The sequence below is a fragment of the Balaenoptera acutorostrata genome, chromosome 10 (genome assembly GCF_949987535.1).
Source record: "Balaenoptera acutorostrata chromosome 10, mBalAcu1.1, whole genome shotgun sequence".
In the NCBI taxonomy this organism is placed as follows: Eukaryota; Metazoa; Chordata; class Mammalia; order Artiodactyla; family Balaenopteridae; genus Balaenoptera; species Balaenoptera acutorostrata.
Window position 1 is genome coordinate 72,467,982 of NC_080073.1, and position 18,280 is coordinate 72,486,261.

Consider the following 18,280-nt stretch of genomic DNA (forward strand, 5'->3'; position numbering starts at 1 on the left):
TCCTAGAGTCTTCCTCTCAGCCACATTCTGCTCCTGGCTTCTGATCTGATTCACTCTCCCACTTTGTTTTTATCTCCGCCACCAGTGCCTGATACTATTCCTTTGGAGAGGGCGTTCCTTCGCCTAGGACAATTCACGTTGTTCCTTTAACCCCACATGCTCCCACATGGTTACCTTCTCTGCTGCTTGTCCAACCCTGTAGGTGGTACCTAGTTACTTGCAGCTGGAGCTGGGTAACTCCAACACTAACCAATTCCAAGCATGACTTGCATTCTGTTCAATTTAGTAACCAAGATGAAAGACCCTTTGGTTCCTTCTCCCCACCGTGCTGCCAGCTCTACCAACAACCCTTCTTAAAGCAAAGGGAGTCTCCAGAAACTCACGTCTCCCACTCCTTAGGTAAGTCAGCAGGTTCCACTCACACGTTGCCCCTCAAAGAGGGACACTGGCATTGCTCCAAGCATGCCAGGAGGGGGTCCTGTCACATGGAATGCTGACAATCTGCCCGCTTAAGCAGTTAGCCCAGGAGGTGAGATTGACATACTCCTGCCAGTCAACATGCATATTTGCCTCTTGTTAATTAGATCATCTGTTTCTTCATTTCTAAGTGCTTATGTCAAAGGTGCGGGTAGCTAATTAAGCCAGAAGGAGAGATCGCTAGAACAAGTTTTTCCAGCTGAGTACAAAACACAGCAGACATTCCCATCTCTGGTTTGTGGAACTTCCCAAGGTAGTTCTCAGAAGTTGTCACAAAGTTCTCACGTCCAATCCCATGTCTAATGCCTGATGGACAAGGGAAAGTAGATCTTCTCCTTCTGAGTGTGTGCTCAAGAGACTGAGGGTTGGAACTGGCCAGGAGAGGGAAGAAAAGGGGCCATCAGGTATCAGAATGGAGGCCTACAGATCCTGTCAAAGGGGGAAGGCTTGAGGCCACAGCTTAGGAACAGGCGATGCGGATATTCCGAAGTTATTATATAGTGAGCTTGTCAACGCCCACACCCAATCCTGCCCACTACTAACCAAACAGCACCCAAAGGAGTTTGACTTGGGTGAACTGGGCAGGTGGGGAGTCTTGTCCTTAGCTGGAATCCTTCCCAGTTAAGTCTCTGCAGTGAACCATCTGAACAAGCAGCTCAAATAGAATTAAGAGAGAAAAACGCATGAAGCAGAACAAGAGTTCACCTATGGCAGAGCACCAATGGGATGGATTTAAGGAGACCATGTCCCCTCTCTGGAGAACTCAAGTCCCTGTAAATGACCAGATCAGGCAATGCACAACTTGGTGGGCTTACAGCACTTGTGACTTGTGATTCAGGAGGGGGAATTTGGTCCTGAAGAGCTTTGAAGGGCTTTCTTTTCTAGTCATTCTGAAGCCTTACGCCTATTACCACCTGTCCAAATGCTAGCAAGTGAGGAGCCGGCATCTGAGAGATTACTCCAGCGACATGAGACAGCCGTACTGGAAGATCTGAAGCTTCACCACTGCTTTCCACACAAAGCAAGGCAGGACAGAGCGTGGAAACTCGCCAGCTGGAGGCGAGAAACAGGACTGACTTCCCAACAAAGCACCAGAAGGAAGAGACCCCCAGCCATACGTGCGCTCAGACCTGAAAAAGCCTTGAGAACCGGTTTCTATACTGCCCCTCACAGATCCTATTCCCCACTCACCTCCAGCCATATGCAGTGCTGGCCTAGAGGGACCCGTGGACTCTCAAGCCGCCGTTACTTTTCTATCCTTTCCTGCTTGGGGGCAGTGCTCGTGTTTCTCATCTTCCTAGCTAGGCAAGGTACATCTCCAGGAGGTTGTTCTGTTGGGGGGATGTTTCTCTTGAAGACCCTGGACCCTTTCTCCATGCCCAACACCACGCCCAGGAGGTAGAACTCGTGAAAGTGCAGAGCCCCCTAAACCTGGGCCCCCTAAAGCTTATCCTCAGGTAAGTGTACACTGAGCCTCCATCGATTTGTTGATTATCCTTTAAGTGTTCCTGCTGGTTACTCACCCCAGCCACAGCTTTCATTCCTGGCAAACTGGTTTTTTCTCTCTCTCCAGTTTTCAGGGCAGAATTTTGTCGTGTGGCCTCAAGCCTCTGAGATAAGAGTTGTTGCTTCAGTGAATTCCTCTCTCCTGTCCTTACAGCAAGAAAGCCAACTTCCAAGCTCTTTTCATCTTGAGGCAGAAGGTCAAAGTCTAGTTAGGTTAACTTAGAATAAAAGCATCTCAAGTCAAAGAGGTTGACAATCCAGTACCTTTCATTGAAACGTTTTGTAGTAATTTAGAACAATATTCCCTTTGTCTTTAAAGGGATGGAAGCCTAAAGTTGTCCTGTTTCATTCTACTATTGAAGCAAGGAAGGCCTTTCTAAGAAATTCCAGCTGCCCTGAAGAAAGCCACTGGCCAACTAGGTATGAAAGAAGCATTTAATTTACAAGGTTGGGCTTCCCTGGTGGCGCAGTGGTTGAGAGTCTGCCTGTCAATGCAGGGGACACGGGTTCGAGCCCTGGTCTGGAAAGATCCCACATGCCGCGGAGCAACTGGGCCCGTGAGCCACAACTACTGAGCCTGCGCGTCTGGAGCCTGTGCTCCGCAACAAGAGAGGCCGCGATGGTGAGAGGCCCGTGCACCGCGATGAAGAGTGGCCCCCGCTTGCCACAACTAGAGAAAGCCCTCGCACAGAAACGAAGACCCAACACAGCCATAAATAAATTTAAAAAAATAAAATTAAATTAATTTACAAGGTAGTCTTCAAGATGGGCAGAAAATCTGCAACATCCTTGAGATAAAGTGCGCCTTTCTGAAACAAAGGAACTGGGAGAGATTGTTGACGATTTAAAAGACTTTATAGGAAAACCAACTAGTTCTGAAATTATGAGTATGGACAGATCGATCTGCAGGATCTCAAGCTTCTCCGTGACTCTCATCTTGATAAGGTAAGAGCAGGAATCATTTACTCTAAGATTTTTCTTCTGCCAATTAGGTTTTCCTTAAAGAGAACAGAATTAAGACTGTCATGTGAAAGTGTACATGGGATTGTGGAGACTTAGAAAAAGCCAGTTCCGGAAGAGTCTATATCTAGTGGTAAGACCTTGGGTCTCTAGGAAGTGGCTGAAATATCATTCCTGTCCTTCCTGGCCCTGCAGTGCTGTCACCAAGGAAGATCATTCTGGGGCATTCCGGAGAGGAAAGATGAAATCAGGGACTGATGCTGAAACAAGAGCAAGGTGTCAGTCTGCCTTCACCTCAAGTATCCTAAAGAGTTTCTCAAAGAAAAAGGATGGCAGAAGAGGCCATTTCTTCCCGTCTCCCCACCCAGGGCTACCTCTTAGCCTGAGTCTGTCATGCAAGTCCCTACATTACCTCAAATCACCCTAAGAGTTTGGGCTGCCATAGTGCCACCACTTAAGATCAGACCAGACATGCTATGAGCTGGTCCAAAATCTACCCAGACCCACGAAGGGAGCCTGATGGGCTGGAGAACAGGAGTCAAGAGTTCAGAGACTAAGCCATCTCTGTAGAGGCCCATGGCTTGTGACAAGTGGAGTCTGGCAGAGGGGTGGGAGCCCCTATAAACCAGAGCTGCCCTCAAGAGGGCCTCCTCCCCCAGGGCCCAAGCAGGGAGGCTCCTTTATTCCTCAAGGAGTGGCTTCTGTCCTTCCTGTGAGGAGGCCTGTGCTTGAGGACACAGCTACATGAACCCCGCCACTACATCTCACCTACCACTGGTCCCAGGATAAGTCCAAGTTACCCAAAGGCTATGCAGTTTAGTGATGAAGAGGGAACCCCAGGAACCAACCTGGAAGAGGGAGATGAGGCCCAGGTAAGGTTTGAGGGTAGCTTACACTAAGGGGAGGGAGCTACACAGAGGATAGAAGCCTCTCAAACACACCTGGATGGAACTGATACCAGGTGACTTGGGCAGGTACGTGAGGACAGGCCTGTCAATAGTTAGTCATAGGACTGGAAATAAGTCAAGATTCCTATGATCACCATCAAAGCCTCATGGCTCAGAGTTAGCTTTCAGTTTACCCATTTGCACAGGTCAGATGCTCAGAGAACTTAAGCAACTCATTCAAGACATGAGAAATAAGCAGCAGAATCCAGGGTGAAGCTGTATGTGGCCCTGAGGCCTGTGACCTCAACCTTTTGGCTTTAAGACCCTCCATGGCAGAGAATGTGGTGGGCCAATTTAGAGCTTTGTTAGGAGCAGCTTCCCTGTAACGAACCTACAGTCTAGATTCTGCCTAGTTCTGGACCCATCCTCCTCTCCACTCAGATGGGAGGAGTTCTCCTGCTGTAAAGAAAGCAGGATATGGAAGTTAAGTCCAAATAAGCAACTGGATTTATCAGCCCATTATCAGCAGCAGCTGGCAGCCCCATGTTAGCCGTCGCTTTGCATGTTCCTACCTGGCTGCCAGCTGAGTAAGGCCAGGACCCCTCCAGGACTATAATGTGCAAGTGTGTGCACTTCAGACTCGCGGCTTGGCACACAGCCCAGTGTCACCCAGGTGAGGTTGGATCCGAGGGGCAGCCCAGACTGCACAGCACCCAGGCCCTTTCAGGCTCAGGCACATTCTGGCCCTGGGTTTCAGTCACTGCCTGCCCCCAGGGACTTGACGCTAAGCGGAGCGCTGGGCTGAATATGAGTTCCTGGCTAATCTTTACGGAATAAGTTACAGCTGTGGTTACACGACCCTGAGGCCGAGAACTCAGGTTGCAGCCAGTGGCGCTTGTAGACAAACTGGCAAAGAGAGGCTTCAACCTAAAAGATCGAGATTCTATCTGTCCCCCTACTTTTAGTCTTTCATTAGGGCAGAAAATGCGGTTTTAAGTGAACTCTTCCAGGTGAGCTGGCCTGGCTCTGACCGTGTTAAAAAAGTCAGCCGTACTTTGAACCCTGAGCAATTAACAAGCAACTTTCATCCAGGTCTTAACATGTGGCACTTGAAGCAATTGTTCAGGATAAGAACAGGCTCATACAATCCAGGGACAGAGTCTGCCTGGGTAGGTGAGGGAGCTATGCAAGCATGAGGTACCCAGCTGGGTTCAGAGAGCCTGCCAGGCTACAGGGAGGTTATAAGAGAATTCTAACAGATTAACAGGAGGTTCCATGCTGCAGGAGGGAAGGTGCCAAGTAAGACACCTGTGACACTGAATGCCAGGAGCTCTGCGCCAGGTGGGGCACTCTACCGGGCAGAAGCTAATGTGTACTGAGCACATACTACGATGGGCACTGCTCTAAGTCTCATCACATCACAAGATCTGTTTAAAGCCAGTTTCCCAGAGATCAGTCACTTGCCCAGGTTCTCAGAGCTAGTAAGCGACAGAGCCAGGGACATAACCCAGGTGAGCTCCAGCCCATAGCCTGTCACACACCACGTGGCTACGAGGGCACTTCCGTGACACTGAGGCTCTGGTCAACAGTGGCTCCACTGCAAGTCCTGAAAGCAGACAGATCCCAGACCTCAGCACTCCCACCTCCAATTTCAACAAAAGCGACAGCTCCTGAAACTAAGTCGTTTTCAGAGGAGCTGCCTTAGAAACTGATATTTAAGCCCTCATCAGGTTTGGCCCAGAACTGGTTCTGCTGGGCAAACTCCACACCAACAGGCCTCGCCCAATTTTCAGGTGAGGTCGGCACTGCCCACTCAGTTTCCCAGTTCAGCAGGCTGAGCTGCATCCAGGCCCTGGCTTCTCCCACTTCTCAGGCCAGCACATGTGGTCAGTTGCCTGCTGACTCCCTGGAGTTCCTCTTCTGAGCACTTAAGACTTTATTTGCTTCTTTAAAACCTTCTTCAGCCTGTTGGAGTTTGTTTTAATACTGCGCCCTTCCAGACAGGCCAGGATCATCACCCTGATGCTGTAGGCGCTGCAGTCATCACAGCTATGGGGCTCTACGAGCTACGCTTCCAGGTGAGAGAGGACCTCAATCTAGACCTATGCCAGCAGGGAGCCCCCAGGAGGTGTTTAGCTATGATTCTATTAGAGAAGCTCCAGTCAGTCCAGTTCCTACTTGGGCACTCCCCTGGAATGGATCCTCCCCTAAGGAGGATTTGAACAACACAAACCACAGGAAGAAACCCTCATCTTCAAGGGCTGATGCCTTAACTACTATCTGCTGTCCTAGTTCAACTCACATTGATACTCTTTTCAGCTGGAGAGAAACATGTGGGTCTCCAAACTCATTTTAGTTTTTGCCAGATTTGAGATATCTATCCTGGCTTTGCCAATAGCAAACCCTACTCTGCAGTAGCTTATTCCCAAAAGAGACCTTTAGGACGCTTAAAAGGAGCAAAAGGAAAGCAAGCAAGCGGGACTGCCATCTCTGAGACCTGGCCACAGAAGCCAGGCCACAGTTTGGAACGGACTTGAGCAGGAAAGCCGAGTTTATCACCCCATCACAGGAAGGGCTAGAGCTAAGTCACTGCCTACCAGGAACTAGAGTTTTTGGCTTTTGCGAGTGAGAGACAGCAAAGTCATCCCCTCCGGTGCCCATACTCCAACTCAGGGCCCTATGCTCTCCGTGTTAGCTCAAAGCTTACAGCTGTGGAGTTTGGCAGAGCTAGCCTTCTTCACCCCATGCCCACCAATAGGCCATTAGTCCCTGGAACAACCCACACCCAGAAAGAGATCGTTCCCAGAGAAAAGACAGCTTTCCCAAACAAGGAAGAAACCCTAGCTTTGTTTTAGCTACCAAGAGAGGTTTTTAAAGCTTCTACCAGTTGAGAAAAGAAAACCTATGGATAAAGTCTTCCAGCTATAAGAAAGCAGGCAGAAAAAGTCCCCTGGAGAAAGAAGCAGGAGCCTTAGTCTTATGACCCCAGGACTATCTGTGAAGAAAAGAATAAAACCACACAGGAGAGCGCCAACAGAGACTGGCGTTTGGAGACAGCCCCCAGCCGCCGCACCTCCTTCCCAGAGTTTTTCTCTTTTGAAAAAAAAGAAGCAGCTTTATATTCCCCCCTCCAGCCTTTTTCTGCTTTCCCCACTCCAGCTCCGAGGTGCCTTCACAGGTACCACCACTCCCCACAACCTCCTGCAGCCACAACCGTCCCAACCAAGCCACACGCCTGCCCTGAGTGCAAGTTTTATAGGCCACGGAGCCTAGTCCCACCCCTGCCCCAACGCATTCTCGGTGGGCAGTAGCTCCTCTGTTTCTCATTGGCTCCCTCTCTCTCAATCAGCAGCTAGCTCCCGCCCCCTCCACTCATTTCCTGTTTGTAAGTCACCAAGTGCAGTGAAAGCAAGGGGACGCTTTAATTGTAGTCAGCATCCAACCCTTGCTTAAAAACAATCCCAGCAGCGATTGTGATTGGAAAACGAGAGAGTCTCTTCAAAGGCAGAATATATAATTCTTTTCTACGTTCACCCAAATTCCCTGTTAAGAATCACCCGAAGTGCTTATAAATCAGGGCTCTTTCCTGGAAATTATGATTCATGAGGTCTTGGGAGTCTGTGGTTTTCCAGGAGCATCCCGAGGATTTGTGTCTTTAAGGACATTGGCAAACTGCTAAAAGATGGTATTCAAAAATTCCCTTCTAAGAAATGGCTTCTGTTTACCTGTTATGGGTATCCCAGTATTCCCTATTCCTCCTTTGGATTTGAGTTTCTCCAGCAGCTGCCCCGAACAAGCATTGTTTCTGGAAAAGAAAGAAAAACGCAGAGTTTTAGAGAGGGCAGGCCTAGTCCTGATTTTCACAACCTCTCTGCCCTTCAAGGAATGAGCCACAGGTGGGAAGCATCCTATATAAGTCAATTCACCGGAATCAGTTTATGAGTTTAGCTGCTGTTCGCCTTATGGATCTGAGTGAGGTGATAGGGTCAGGCAGGAGCCTTTCGATGAGAGGAACTTGGGGGTGGAATGAGAAAGTTTGAGGGCAGCCAGAAGATGGTAGGAACACACAGGACTTTTGGCCAGAAGATGGCTTTCTGTGCACCATGCCTGTGGCAAGGGAACTTAAGATACCCACCCTGGGATCAGAATAACTTCAAGAAAAGAAAAACGTTAAACTCAGTGGTTAATTCTCTTTCTTGTTGCATATTTGAAAGCTGGTTCTGTAAACATCAACTTGTTTCCTAGTCAAAATCACTGTCAATTCCCTCCTTCTTTCAACGGGTCCTTCATTGTTCTGACTTTCTGTCTTTACTCCTGCGGTTCCTCAGTCAGTCCTTTTCCTCATTGTCTGCCACAAAATTCTATCCATTATTTGAGACCCAGCTGAGATGCTAAATCTTTGTGGTGTCTTCTCTGATCTCCCAGGTTGATTCCCCCCGCTCACCAAGTGTTTGTCAAGCATTTTCTGAGGTGGTTAGGGAATTGAGATGACCAACATCTGGTCTTCTCCCTAAAGGACCTCACACCCTGATTAATAAATTGCTCTTGCTTTGCTCTGTCATAGCATCACTTGCACCTCCATGTAACACACACTCTATTTGCTTTGTGTTTGGTTGCTGTCACACTTGTCTACATCACTGCATTGTAAGCACCTGGAAGGATGACTTCTTCAAATCTGTGCCAAGAATGTGGTACAAATGCAATGTGTTTCTTGAATGAATGATTGAAAAAAAGGAAAAGGAGGAGGAGATGGCCACAGAGAAATCAAGTAAATTCTGCCTCCTTCAGTGTTTTCTCTGTAGCCTCAGAGTTGGGTCTGGGGGGACATGAGGGAAAGTTCTAAACTTCCTTGGGCTCTAGAAACAGTTCCAACTCCATAAAGCTGGCCTGTAAGATCAGGAAGAGCAAATATTACCAGAGTGAGAGAAGGAAGAGATTTCAGGGCAAGAACTAGGTTTCCTATCGTTTATCCATAGTTTATGAGTTCAAGTTCTACTTGACACAACAATGAATAAACTTTGAGAACTTGGGAGGGAGTATAGTGTGGTCTTTAAACATGCAGACTCTGGGTTCACATCCTGGCTCTGCGGCTTACTAGCCTGTAAACTTATATGACTTTGTACAAGTTATGTAATCTCTTTTAAGCTTCAGTTTCTTTGTAGGTAAAATGGGGATGATTATAATAGTACTCATCTCCCAGGATTATTGTGAGGTTTAAATCAGCTAATACATAGAAAACAGAATAGTGACTGGCACATAGTAAGTACTAAATTATTACTATCATCATCATCTGCCATGTAATATTCTTGGGTAAATCATAACAGCTAAACCTTATTGGGCTAGATATAATTCACTTGTTCTAACAGAAGAAATGTAAATTCAACACAGATGTAGACCAAAGTCTAGGCAACAGAGGCATATTGAGAATCGCTGGGAGGTTAAAGGAGTGTTTGTAAAGGCTCCTAACCTATTGCGTGGGCACCCATGCCTTCCCCCACTCAGTCCACATGCTCCTGGTAGAGTCAGATCTCTGAGCACAAGAGGGTCTTGTGTGGCTCAGGATGCAGAGGGTGACTGATGTGTTCATACTCTTGTTACTGGAGAAGATGACGTATCCATTTTCAGAGAAATAAACTATAAATGATTAATTTTGTCTGTGATATATAATGACTTTGCATCATGAGGGCTGTCATTGTATCATAATAATAAGACAAAACAACCTTATGGGTTTCTAATTAGTTTCTGGAAGAAGATTCTGGAAGCAAAAGGGGCCTAATGGCTGCCTGTTTCCTTCCCCAAGGAGGAACTGATAAGCAACTATGGGGCTGGGGCAGCCGTGGCAGGTGAGTATTTGAGGAGGAACGGAAGTGCGAACGGCAAGCCTACATACAACCTGTGGGGCAGAGTCTCCTCCCCTAGTGAAATTCCCTGTGAAAATACCCATCCCTGAGCTGGGGCCTTGGCAGAGATGGACAATTAGATCACTTTAGTTGGTGGTGGAGGCTGAAGGGGGTGTGAGTGTGTGTGAGAGGGAGAGGTGGAGGCTGTTCTGAAGAGGGTGGCTTCTTGTCATGTCCCTGGCAGGATGGGGACAGTCACCTCTGTCCACCTGCTCCCAACTCCACGCTTACCTGGAACCCTGAGGGCTTTCCTCTAAACCAGGGCTTCTCACATGTCACTGTGCGCACAAGTCCCCTGGGGACCTTGTTAAAATGTAGACTCTGATTCAGTAGGTATGGGTTGGGGTCCGAGATTCTGCATTTTCAAATGTTTCCAGGTGATGCTCATGCTGCTGGTACTGGGAACAGACTTTGACAAGGTCAAAGACTTTGTATTCAACAGCATCATCACCACCAGGGAGCTCTTTAGAAATGCAAATTCTTGGGCCCTTCTTCAGAATCAGAAACTTGTTTTAACATGCCATCCAGGAGATCTTGGTTCATGCTGGTATTCTAGAACCACTGTTATGGATGATACATGAGCCAGTCTCATTGGAAGGACAGATGAGGTTTTAGAAAAGTGATATTCAACTAGCATAAAACCCCAGGGTGGGAAGACTTGCCCAAGAGGTTACCCAGTCAAGCCCTCTTCCACGTGGGCCCTGGAACAAGTCCTTTGAACCAGGGGGTGGACCACACCCTTCATGGAACCTTCCGTAGGAACTCATTCTGATGAGGGTGCTTTCCTGCAGTACTAGCTCCCAGCATCCATGAAGCGAAGCCTTGTGGTGGGCATTTCACGGAAGGGGGAGAGGAGAGAAGGATTTGTGGTTGGTAGAAAGAAAGTGGATGCAGAGAAAGGCGGGGTGGGTGGCGTCTCTGGCCTTGCTGCTAACTCAGTACAACATTCACACACACACACACTGCCCCAGGCTGGTGAACAGAACTCTACATTGGGATGGATACAAACCGAGTTTTCAGGGCCTGAGTGGGGTCCCTGAGCTCAGAGGAGAGATGGAAAGGACAGGGGAACACTTTTCACAAAATTCCCCAGCTACCTTCACATCCAGTTAATTAACTAAATTAAACCCTAAAGCCTTACTCATTTTGGAGGGGACCTTTGATGTCTCTGAGCACCGAGCCCAGGGAGGTGGGTAGTGCTGGGCCGGGAACCTCTCCCATGGATGGCCGAGCAGCATTCTGTTAATTGTGGCTATTAAACTGCTTTCCTGGGAGCTGTTTTTGAATCATGTGAAATAGATTAAGAGTCTGTTTTGAATCCCTCAGGGTTTCCTGTGGCACATAATTATAGATGCGCTGGAATAAGAATTCAGGTCAACAATTACTTTAATGAGATGTCTGAAGAGCATGGCCCAGCAAGGCGGAGGGCAGAGGAGGAGCTGGGAGAGGGTGTGGGGGGCAGGAGACAAGAGAAACTGGAGGAGGTGAGGGAGGTAGGGAAACTGGCAGGATGAGGGGGCAAAGGCATGAAGAATTCTGCAAGGAGGTGAGTGGAAGAGGGAGAGGAGGAATGCAGAGCAAGGGAGCTGGAGAAGCAAACAAAGGACAGGGGAGCAGTGTTCACTGTGTCCCACCACGTGCCCGGAACATTTTTAAAGATGAAGAGGGAAAACATTCAGTAAACAAGAGAATGATACTGGGTATCCACAGAGAGGTTCGCAGTCTTAGATTCTGATATTCCTCTCTTGAATTTATCTGGAGACAGTGCAGAGGTATTGACAATGGGCTTTGTCATCAGATAGACTTGGGCCTAATTCATGATCCTTCCCTTTTTGACCTGTGTGACTTTTGACAAGTCACTAAACCTCTTTGAGCCTATTTCCTCATCTGTAAAATGAGGGTTAACTACATAAGCTGCATGTCTCTGTCTTTTCAGGCTACTATAAAAAATTAACATAGACTAGGTAGCTTATAAATAACAGAAATTTATTTCTCACAGTTCTAGAGGCTGGAAAATCCAAGATCAAGGAAGACTTGGTGTCCGGTGAGAGCCTACTTTTTGGTTCCTAGGCAGCTGTCTTTTCACTATGTCCTCACATGGTGGATGGAGTGAAGGATCCATCTGGGGCCTTTTTGAAAAGGGCACTAATCCCACTCATGAGGGCTCCACTCTCATGACCTAAACATCTCCCAAAGGCCCCACCTCCAAACACCAGCACGTTGGAGATTAGGCTTCAACTGATGAATTTTGGTGGGACACAAATATTCAGTCCATAGCAGTGTATAACACTCCTAGCGTGAACTACTACTGTCTGATATATAATAGGTGCCCAAAAAACTATTGTTAGAATGAGGAATCTGAGAGGTTAGTTTTGTCTAAGAGCTCATAGCTAGTCAGTAGCAGAATTGAAATTTAAACCCAGATTTGTCTGATCTCCACTGCCACCAAGGAAAATGTACATGACTGTTCTTTTTTGGGAAAGACAAGTTCTGTTCTCCAGAGGGTCAGCCTCAGCCCATGAAGACTGTCCTTACAAGCTGGTGCTGGAGGCTCAAGGGAGAACCAAAACAGCTCTGACCAGCTTCAATCCAGTCATGGCAGGACTTTAAAATTAAACACAGGTCTGAAGGTCCCACTTCCACAAGCTGGTTTTTACAGACCATGCCCTTGCTTACATGCCCCCACCCCCCATAGGTATATAAGGGGGCATTCATTTTTTAGTTCATTCCAGGGCTTACTGAGTTCCCATGATATGCCCGGTACTATTTCAGGACCCCAAGGAGCAGATGTCTGGTTGGATAACTGTGGCAATCTTGGTGGTGCACTGCTCAAATTCCCTTCAAGTTCTAGAACCTGCTGCAAGAATCTGCCTTTGGAATCTATGAGAAGGTTCATGCCAAGGCCACAGTCTTCCCCAGGCTGCTTTCAGCAAAGACAGAGCATGGGGCGGGAGGTAGGGTGGGTAGTGGAGTAGGGCGGACATGTACTAGAGCTGAGCCATTCCTGCCCAGCGTGGAACTTCTTTAATGGGGGTAGGGGGTGTCTAGGGCTCCCAAAGCCTGGCCAGACTTTCTCAGAGCTGCACTTCAGTCTTAGGCTCTTCCTGCCCCATCCCCCTTCCTTCCCTCTCTCCTTTCTCAATGGTCAGACCTGCATCACAGTCTGAAGGCTCTCCTTGCCTCCTCTTGCTCCCTCTCCCCATACCCCTTATCTTTCACAAGAGTTTCTCCAAGAAATCTCTTGCACTTCTATCTTGCCATCTGTTTCCTAAAGGAACCAAATTGACAAAAGAACCAAGATCCATTGTTTATAAAAAGATTAAATGACAATATAAGCCAATTGAGGAGCAGAAGTCACAAGCCCCTCTTAGATAGCTCTTGAATCCATCCACTTCTCTCCAAGTCCACAGTCGGCACCTTAGTTCAAGCCGCCATCACTGTCAGATCCTGATTGGACACAGATGTCACACTCAAACTGGGCAATTTGTTGAGAGGTTAACAAAGGACAATTTACAAAACTGTGGTCCTGAGATATGGCTTTAGGTTAAAGGAACGAGGGACACAGTCTGCCTGCACCAACTGGGGTGAGGGATGAGTAACCCCACCTCACTCTCCTTCCTCCCTCTATCTCCTGCCAGTACTCCTTTTTGGCCAAACCCAAATGGAAGCCAGAGGAGACGGGAGCCCATTGATGGAAGCCCAGGTCTGCTTCCCAGGGGCACAGAGCAGGGCTAAGAGTGAATCAGGAGAGGCAAAAGAAGCTGTCTGGCACAACTGTGTCTTGCCCAATGCTTTACAAAATCTTGCCCTACCCCGCTGCCCCCTTTTAATCTTTTTCCTCATTCAAACCAGAGTGACATGTTAAAAAGAGTGACCCTCCCAGCTACTTAACCCCATCCAGTGGCTCCCCACAAGGACTGACTTGTGCAAGGTCAAGGAATGTCTACCTGACTCAAGGTTGCATTCCCTGAGCCTAGAACAGGGTGGGCCCCCGCAGATACTTGTTTTATAAGTAAATAAAATGTTATGGGCAAACCATGTATTTTGGAGTCCAGGATGGTGCTGATTTCAAACATTTCTTCCTCTTTTTCCCAAACATTGAAAAGTCCTGGAGTTTCAATGTTTGTGTATCCAAATTCTATCTCTCGGGTACCACTAACAGCACCTACCATGGGCCAGGCACACTGGGAAATGTCTTTCTGAATAGGATGACTAATCTGCACAACTAGTGCCCCCATCCGTGTTTTGCACATTAGGAGATGGACCCAGCAGTCAGAAACAAGTTGCCCATTGACCATCTGGGGTCCCAAAAGAGAATAAAATTCACTTCTTTCACGTTTCCATGCTGTCCTCCCCACAGGCACACTTTCCCCCAGATGCATCTTCCTTATGGGATTATTGCAAGGATTGAGTAAATTAACTCATGTAGAGGGCTTAGAACAGTGCCTGGACCACGGTCAATGTGCAGTCACTGTTAGCTCTTATTAATGCGTCATCCTCTTTCTCCATCACCTTCCAAGCTTCTGTATGGAATATCATTCCTGCCAAGTGGACACTCCACCACCATCTTGCGCATCATATTGATGCAATTTCATATAACGACCTATTCAAGGCTGATGGCATCCTGGACGCCGTCCAAGGCTTGCACCTCTTGTTTGTATTGGCTCCAGGAACTCCAAAGTATCTGTCAATAGTTCTGAAGGAAGAATGAGAGCACGGGTCCAACCCCCTTAGATAAGGAAGCTGAGCCCCCGAAAGGGACCTGACCTGTCCTCACATCAGGAAACCCTACATGTTCTTCCACTTCCCAGTACTCATGCTGGCTTTTAACTCCAGCCCTGCCTCCTCTGCACCCTGGGGGCTCCCCTGCTCTCTGGGCACATCCTCAGAAGGGTCACCCCACCCCACCCCCAGCATTTCTCCCTTCCCATCCCTGCAGTCATGCACTGTAGCCTCCTCACGGGAGATATTTTATTGTAAATCATGGAGGGGAGACAGCACATCATGAGTACATCCCTCCTCCCCCTCCCCCCTCCAATTCTCTCCCCATCTCCCTCTCCCCTCCTTTCATCCCCTCCCCTCTTTTCATGCTCCCACTTTCTGCACAAGCTGAGTTACCCTCCCGGGTCTATGGAGACCTGAGATGCCCTCACTTCAGCAGAATCCCTCGAGCTTCTTGAATCAGACGTCTCTTGGGTACCACTTCCCATCCTATTGGCCTCCCCCTCCTCCAGCACCATTTGTGGTACCCTGTTCCGCACAGACTGAGAGCAGCTTCCTGGACATGTTCTCTGACAGCTCCCACCCCACCTTAGCCTTCATTGCAGCACATCCTTAGCTGGTTCTCCCTCCTTCCCCGATTCACTGCCCTGGTCCTTTGCTCTCACTCTCTGAGATCATTTCCCATGTAAACTACTTGTACACAAGTCCTTTTTCAGTCTGTTTTTGGGGAACCCAAACTAACACACCATGGTCTCCTGGAACAACAATATCTCTTCCTGCCTACCAGTCTTCTCCATGGAATTCCTCATGAGCTCCTTTCCACCTTTCAAAGCCCCACCCATCCTTCAAGGATCATCTGAAATTCCAGTCCCCTGATTGCATTCAACCCACAAGGATCTCTTCTCTTCCTGGGTAGCTGTAGCCCTTTCTAAGCACCTAGAACAGTTCTCTATTCTTATTTTTGTCTCAACATTAATAATGTAATATTAAAAATGAATAATAATTAGCTAACAATAATAATTAATAATAATAATAGCTAACAATTATTGATGTATACAACTGCTGGCTGCCATTTTAAGCCCTAATGAGATTTACAAACAACTTGAGGCCAGGCCTGTGTCTAAGTCCCCATAGAGCCTGGCATAGGGTGTAGCCTGAATTCTGGGAGTCTCTCAAACTCCTTCAGTAGGGGACAGCTCTCTCCTGGGGACCAGAGCCAGGTGGGGAGGCCCCTCTTTCCCCTCTCTGCTGTGTCTGGTTTCTCAACTACAGGAAGACATGAGCTCCTTGCAGCCTTCCTAAAAACTCTATGAAGAAAAGAGAACGGTAACCCATCACAGCGTATGAGTCTGCAAATCCTACTCGACCTCCAAAGCCCAGCTCACATGCAACCTCCTCCACGTAGTCTTTCTCATCCTTCCAGAAAGAACTCTCCATGCTCTAAACTTCCATAGTTCTTTATCTTCACCCTTTTAATGAAGCTTCTCATTTTCAAACACGTCTTGCAGTTAGTTATCCATAATTTGTCTCTCATTTAACAATGAGTAAGTTAATCATTTACCAAGCCCCAGGGCCTACACTTTAGTAGCTGCTCAATACATTTTGAATGAATGAACAACTGGGAGGAGGGGGAAGAGAGGCTGAGAGGCTACAGGCAGAAGATTATCAGGCCTCCTGGCATCCTGTTAAGTCCAGGGAGGCCCACAGTTGCAAATTTATAAAGATTCTGGCAGAGTCTGCTACTTGTCTCCCCAAACCCATTCTTATCTTGTTACATAAGATCAGATCGTTGGGCACACATGGCCACCAGAATACATTTCCCAGCCTCCTGTGAATCACGAATTGCTGATGATTGTGAGCAGAAGTGATGTGAAAATGAATTACAAATTATGTTATTTATTTATTTATTTATTTATTTGGTTGTGCTGGGTCTTAGTAGCGGCCAGCGGGCTCCTTAGTTGCGGCTGGTGGGCTCCTCTGTTGTGACTTGCAGGCTCCTTAGTTACGGCATGCGAACTCTTAGTTGCAGCATGCATGTGGGATCTAGTTCCCTGACCAGGGGTCGAACCCGGGCCCCCTGCATTGGGAGTACAGAGTCTTAACCAGTGCACCACTGGGGAAGTCCCACAAATTATGTTCTTAAAAGGAGTGGCCCTGCATTCCCTGGGAAGGCAGGAGCTGGGGCAGCCACGTTGGGTCCTGAGGTGGGAGCTGCATGTTGAGGTTGGCAGAGCAAGCAGATAAAAGGAGTCTGGGCTCCGAATGATTATAGAGCCACCTGGTTAGTCCTAGACCACTCACTAAGACTTCTACATGAGAGAAGAATAAACTTTTTTGTTGTTTGAGCCGGTATTATTTGGTCTCTCAGTTAAAGCAGCTGAACTTGTATTTTAACTAAAACCAGACCCACTCTGTAAGTCTGATCAGTTCTGAAGGAGTGAAAGGAAAGTATGCACCAGAGATATGTTGGGCCGAGGATTTGTGGTAGGTGAAGGGTGGCGGTGAGGGCAGCTGTGTGGGCTGGATAGGCTCAGAGCACAATATATGTGTGTTTTTAGACATACTCTGGTGTCATCCTGTTGTCTCGTCAAATTGGACAGAACTGACCGTGCTAACTGGAGCTCAAGTGGAGAAGGGCTGGGGAAGGTGTGCCCCACAAGGAAGATGGGGGCAGAAAGCTGATGTAGGAAACCCTGGTGGGAGACATGGAAGGTAACCATGAGTGAGCCTGATACAGGCACTGAGTCTGCAGGGGCCAGAGTGAGATGCTACATCAAAGCCAGACCCAATAGTCGGGGACTGGGATAGGGGGGCCAAGCAAGCAGAGTCTAGGATGATTTCCAGGAATACAGGTGAGCTACATGGTATATGGTAGTAAATGGTTGTATTCTATTGAATTAAAGATAGAGAAGGGCAACTAGGAGCAATTTTTCACCCTGCGCCCTAGCTCATGATGCTATGCTTGGAATACCTGCCCTGACCCGTTTCTTCATTTGTTGGCTTCACTTATCCTAAAAGTCTCGGCTTGGGTGTCACCTTCTCTAGGAAGCCCTCCTTGACACCATAGCTGAGTCAGCTGCCCCTTCTCTGAGCTTCCCCTAGACCATGCTCTTCTCTCTATTGTAGTTATTATCAACCCTTCAATTATTGTAGGAGTGCAATTATTGCAACACAATTTATGACCAGGTTTGACAGGGATCCCCAAGAGCAGTGATCTTTGCTTTCATCCCTTCAGTGTTTCCCATGATTCCTGATACACGGTGGGAGACAGGTAGTCTGAACGGGACCCCAGGGGCAAGTGGGTGGATGATTGCATGGTGTGGAAACATGGTTTGGGGGCCTGAGACATCCCAGAAAATGGGAAGTGAATGGGTTCTCTAAAAACCCATTGAGATTCAGGAGTCGGGGGTGCAGCACTGGGAGGTGGGAGCAGGAAATGAATAGAAGGAAATGGTCAGGCCTGAGCTGATCTCACCAAGGCCCTAGTCCTGCCCAGAACTGCATAACTCAGGTCACCCCACGTTCCCAAATGTGGTGCCCAGAAGGGACAATTATCAATAACCCAAGGAGCAAGTAAACATCCCAGGACTGAACACTGCACATCCCTGATTACGCAATGCTCGTCCTATCCATTTTTCCACCCTGTGCCTCTGGGAGAGCAGAGGCTGCAGAAAATTCAGCCTCTCCCCCTAAGATACACACCCACAACCTGAGATGTGTTTTCTTTGGGGAGGAAGGTCAAAAGGCCACCTTCAAATCCAGGGAGTAGGCCCAGTGAGAGGAATCATGATCTGATGGCTTCTTTTCCTATTTAATCATTTCATTACT

At 47.9% G+C, this 18,280-nt stretch overlaps 1 protein-coding gene across 1 annotated transcript in view; it reads left to right on the forward strand.

Moving 5' to 3' along the window:
* Positions 1 to 3,752: 3,752 nt before the first annotated feature.
* LOC102999090 (GMP synthase [glutamine-hydrolyzing]-like) overlaps positions 3,753 to 18,280 on the forward strand; it is a 93,653-nt gene continuing 79,125 nt past the window's right edge. Inside the window, 3 exon segments of the mRNA XM_057555767.1 lie at positions 3,753 to 3,815; positions 5,831 to 5,908; positions 6,990 to 7,008. Of these exon segments, the coding sequence (XP_057411750.1) occupies positions 3,753 to 3,815; positions 5,831 to 5,908; positions 6,990 to 7,008 (160 nt within the window).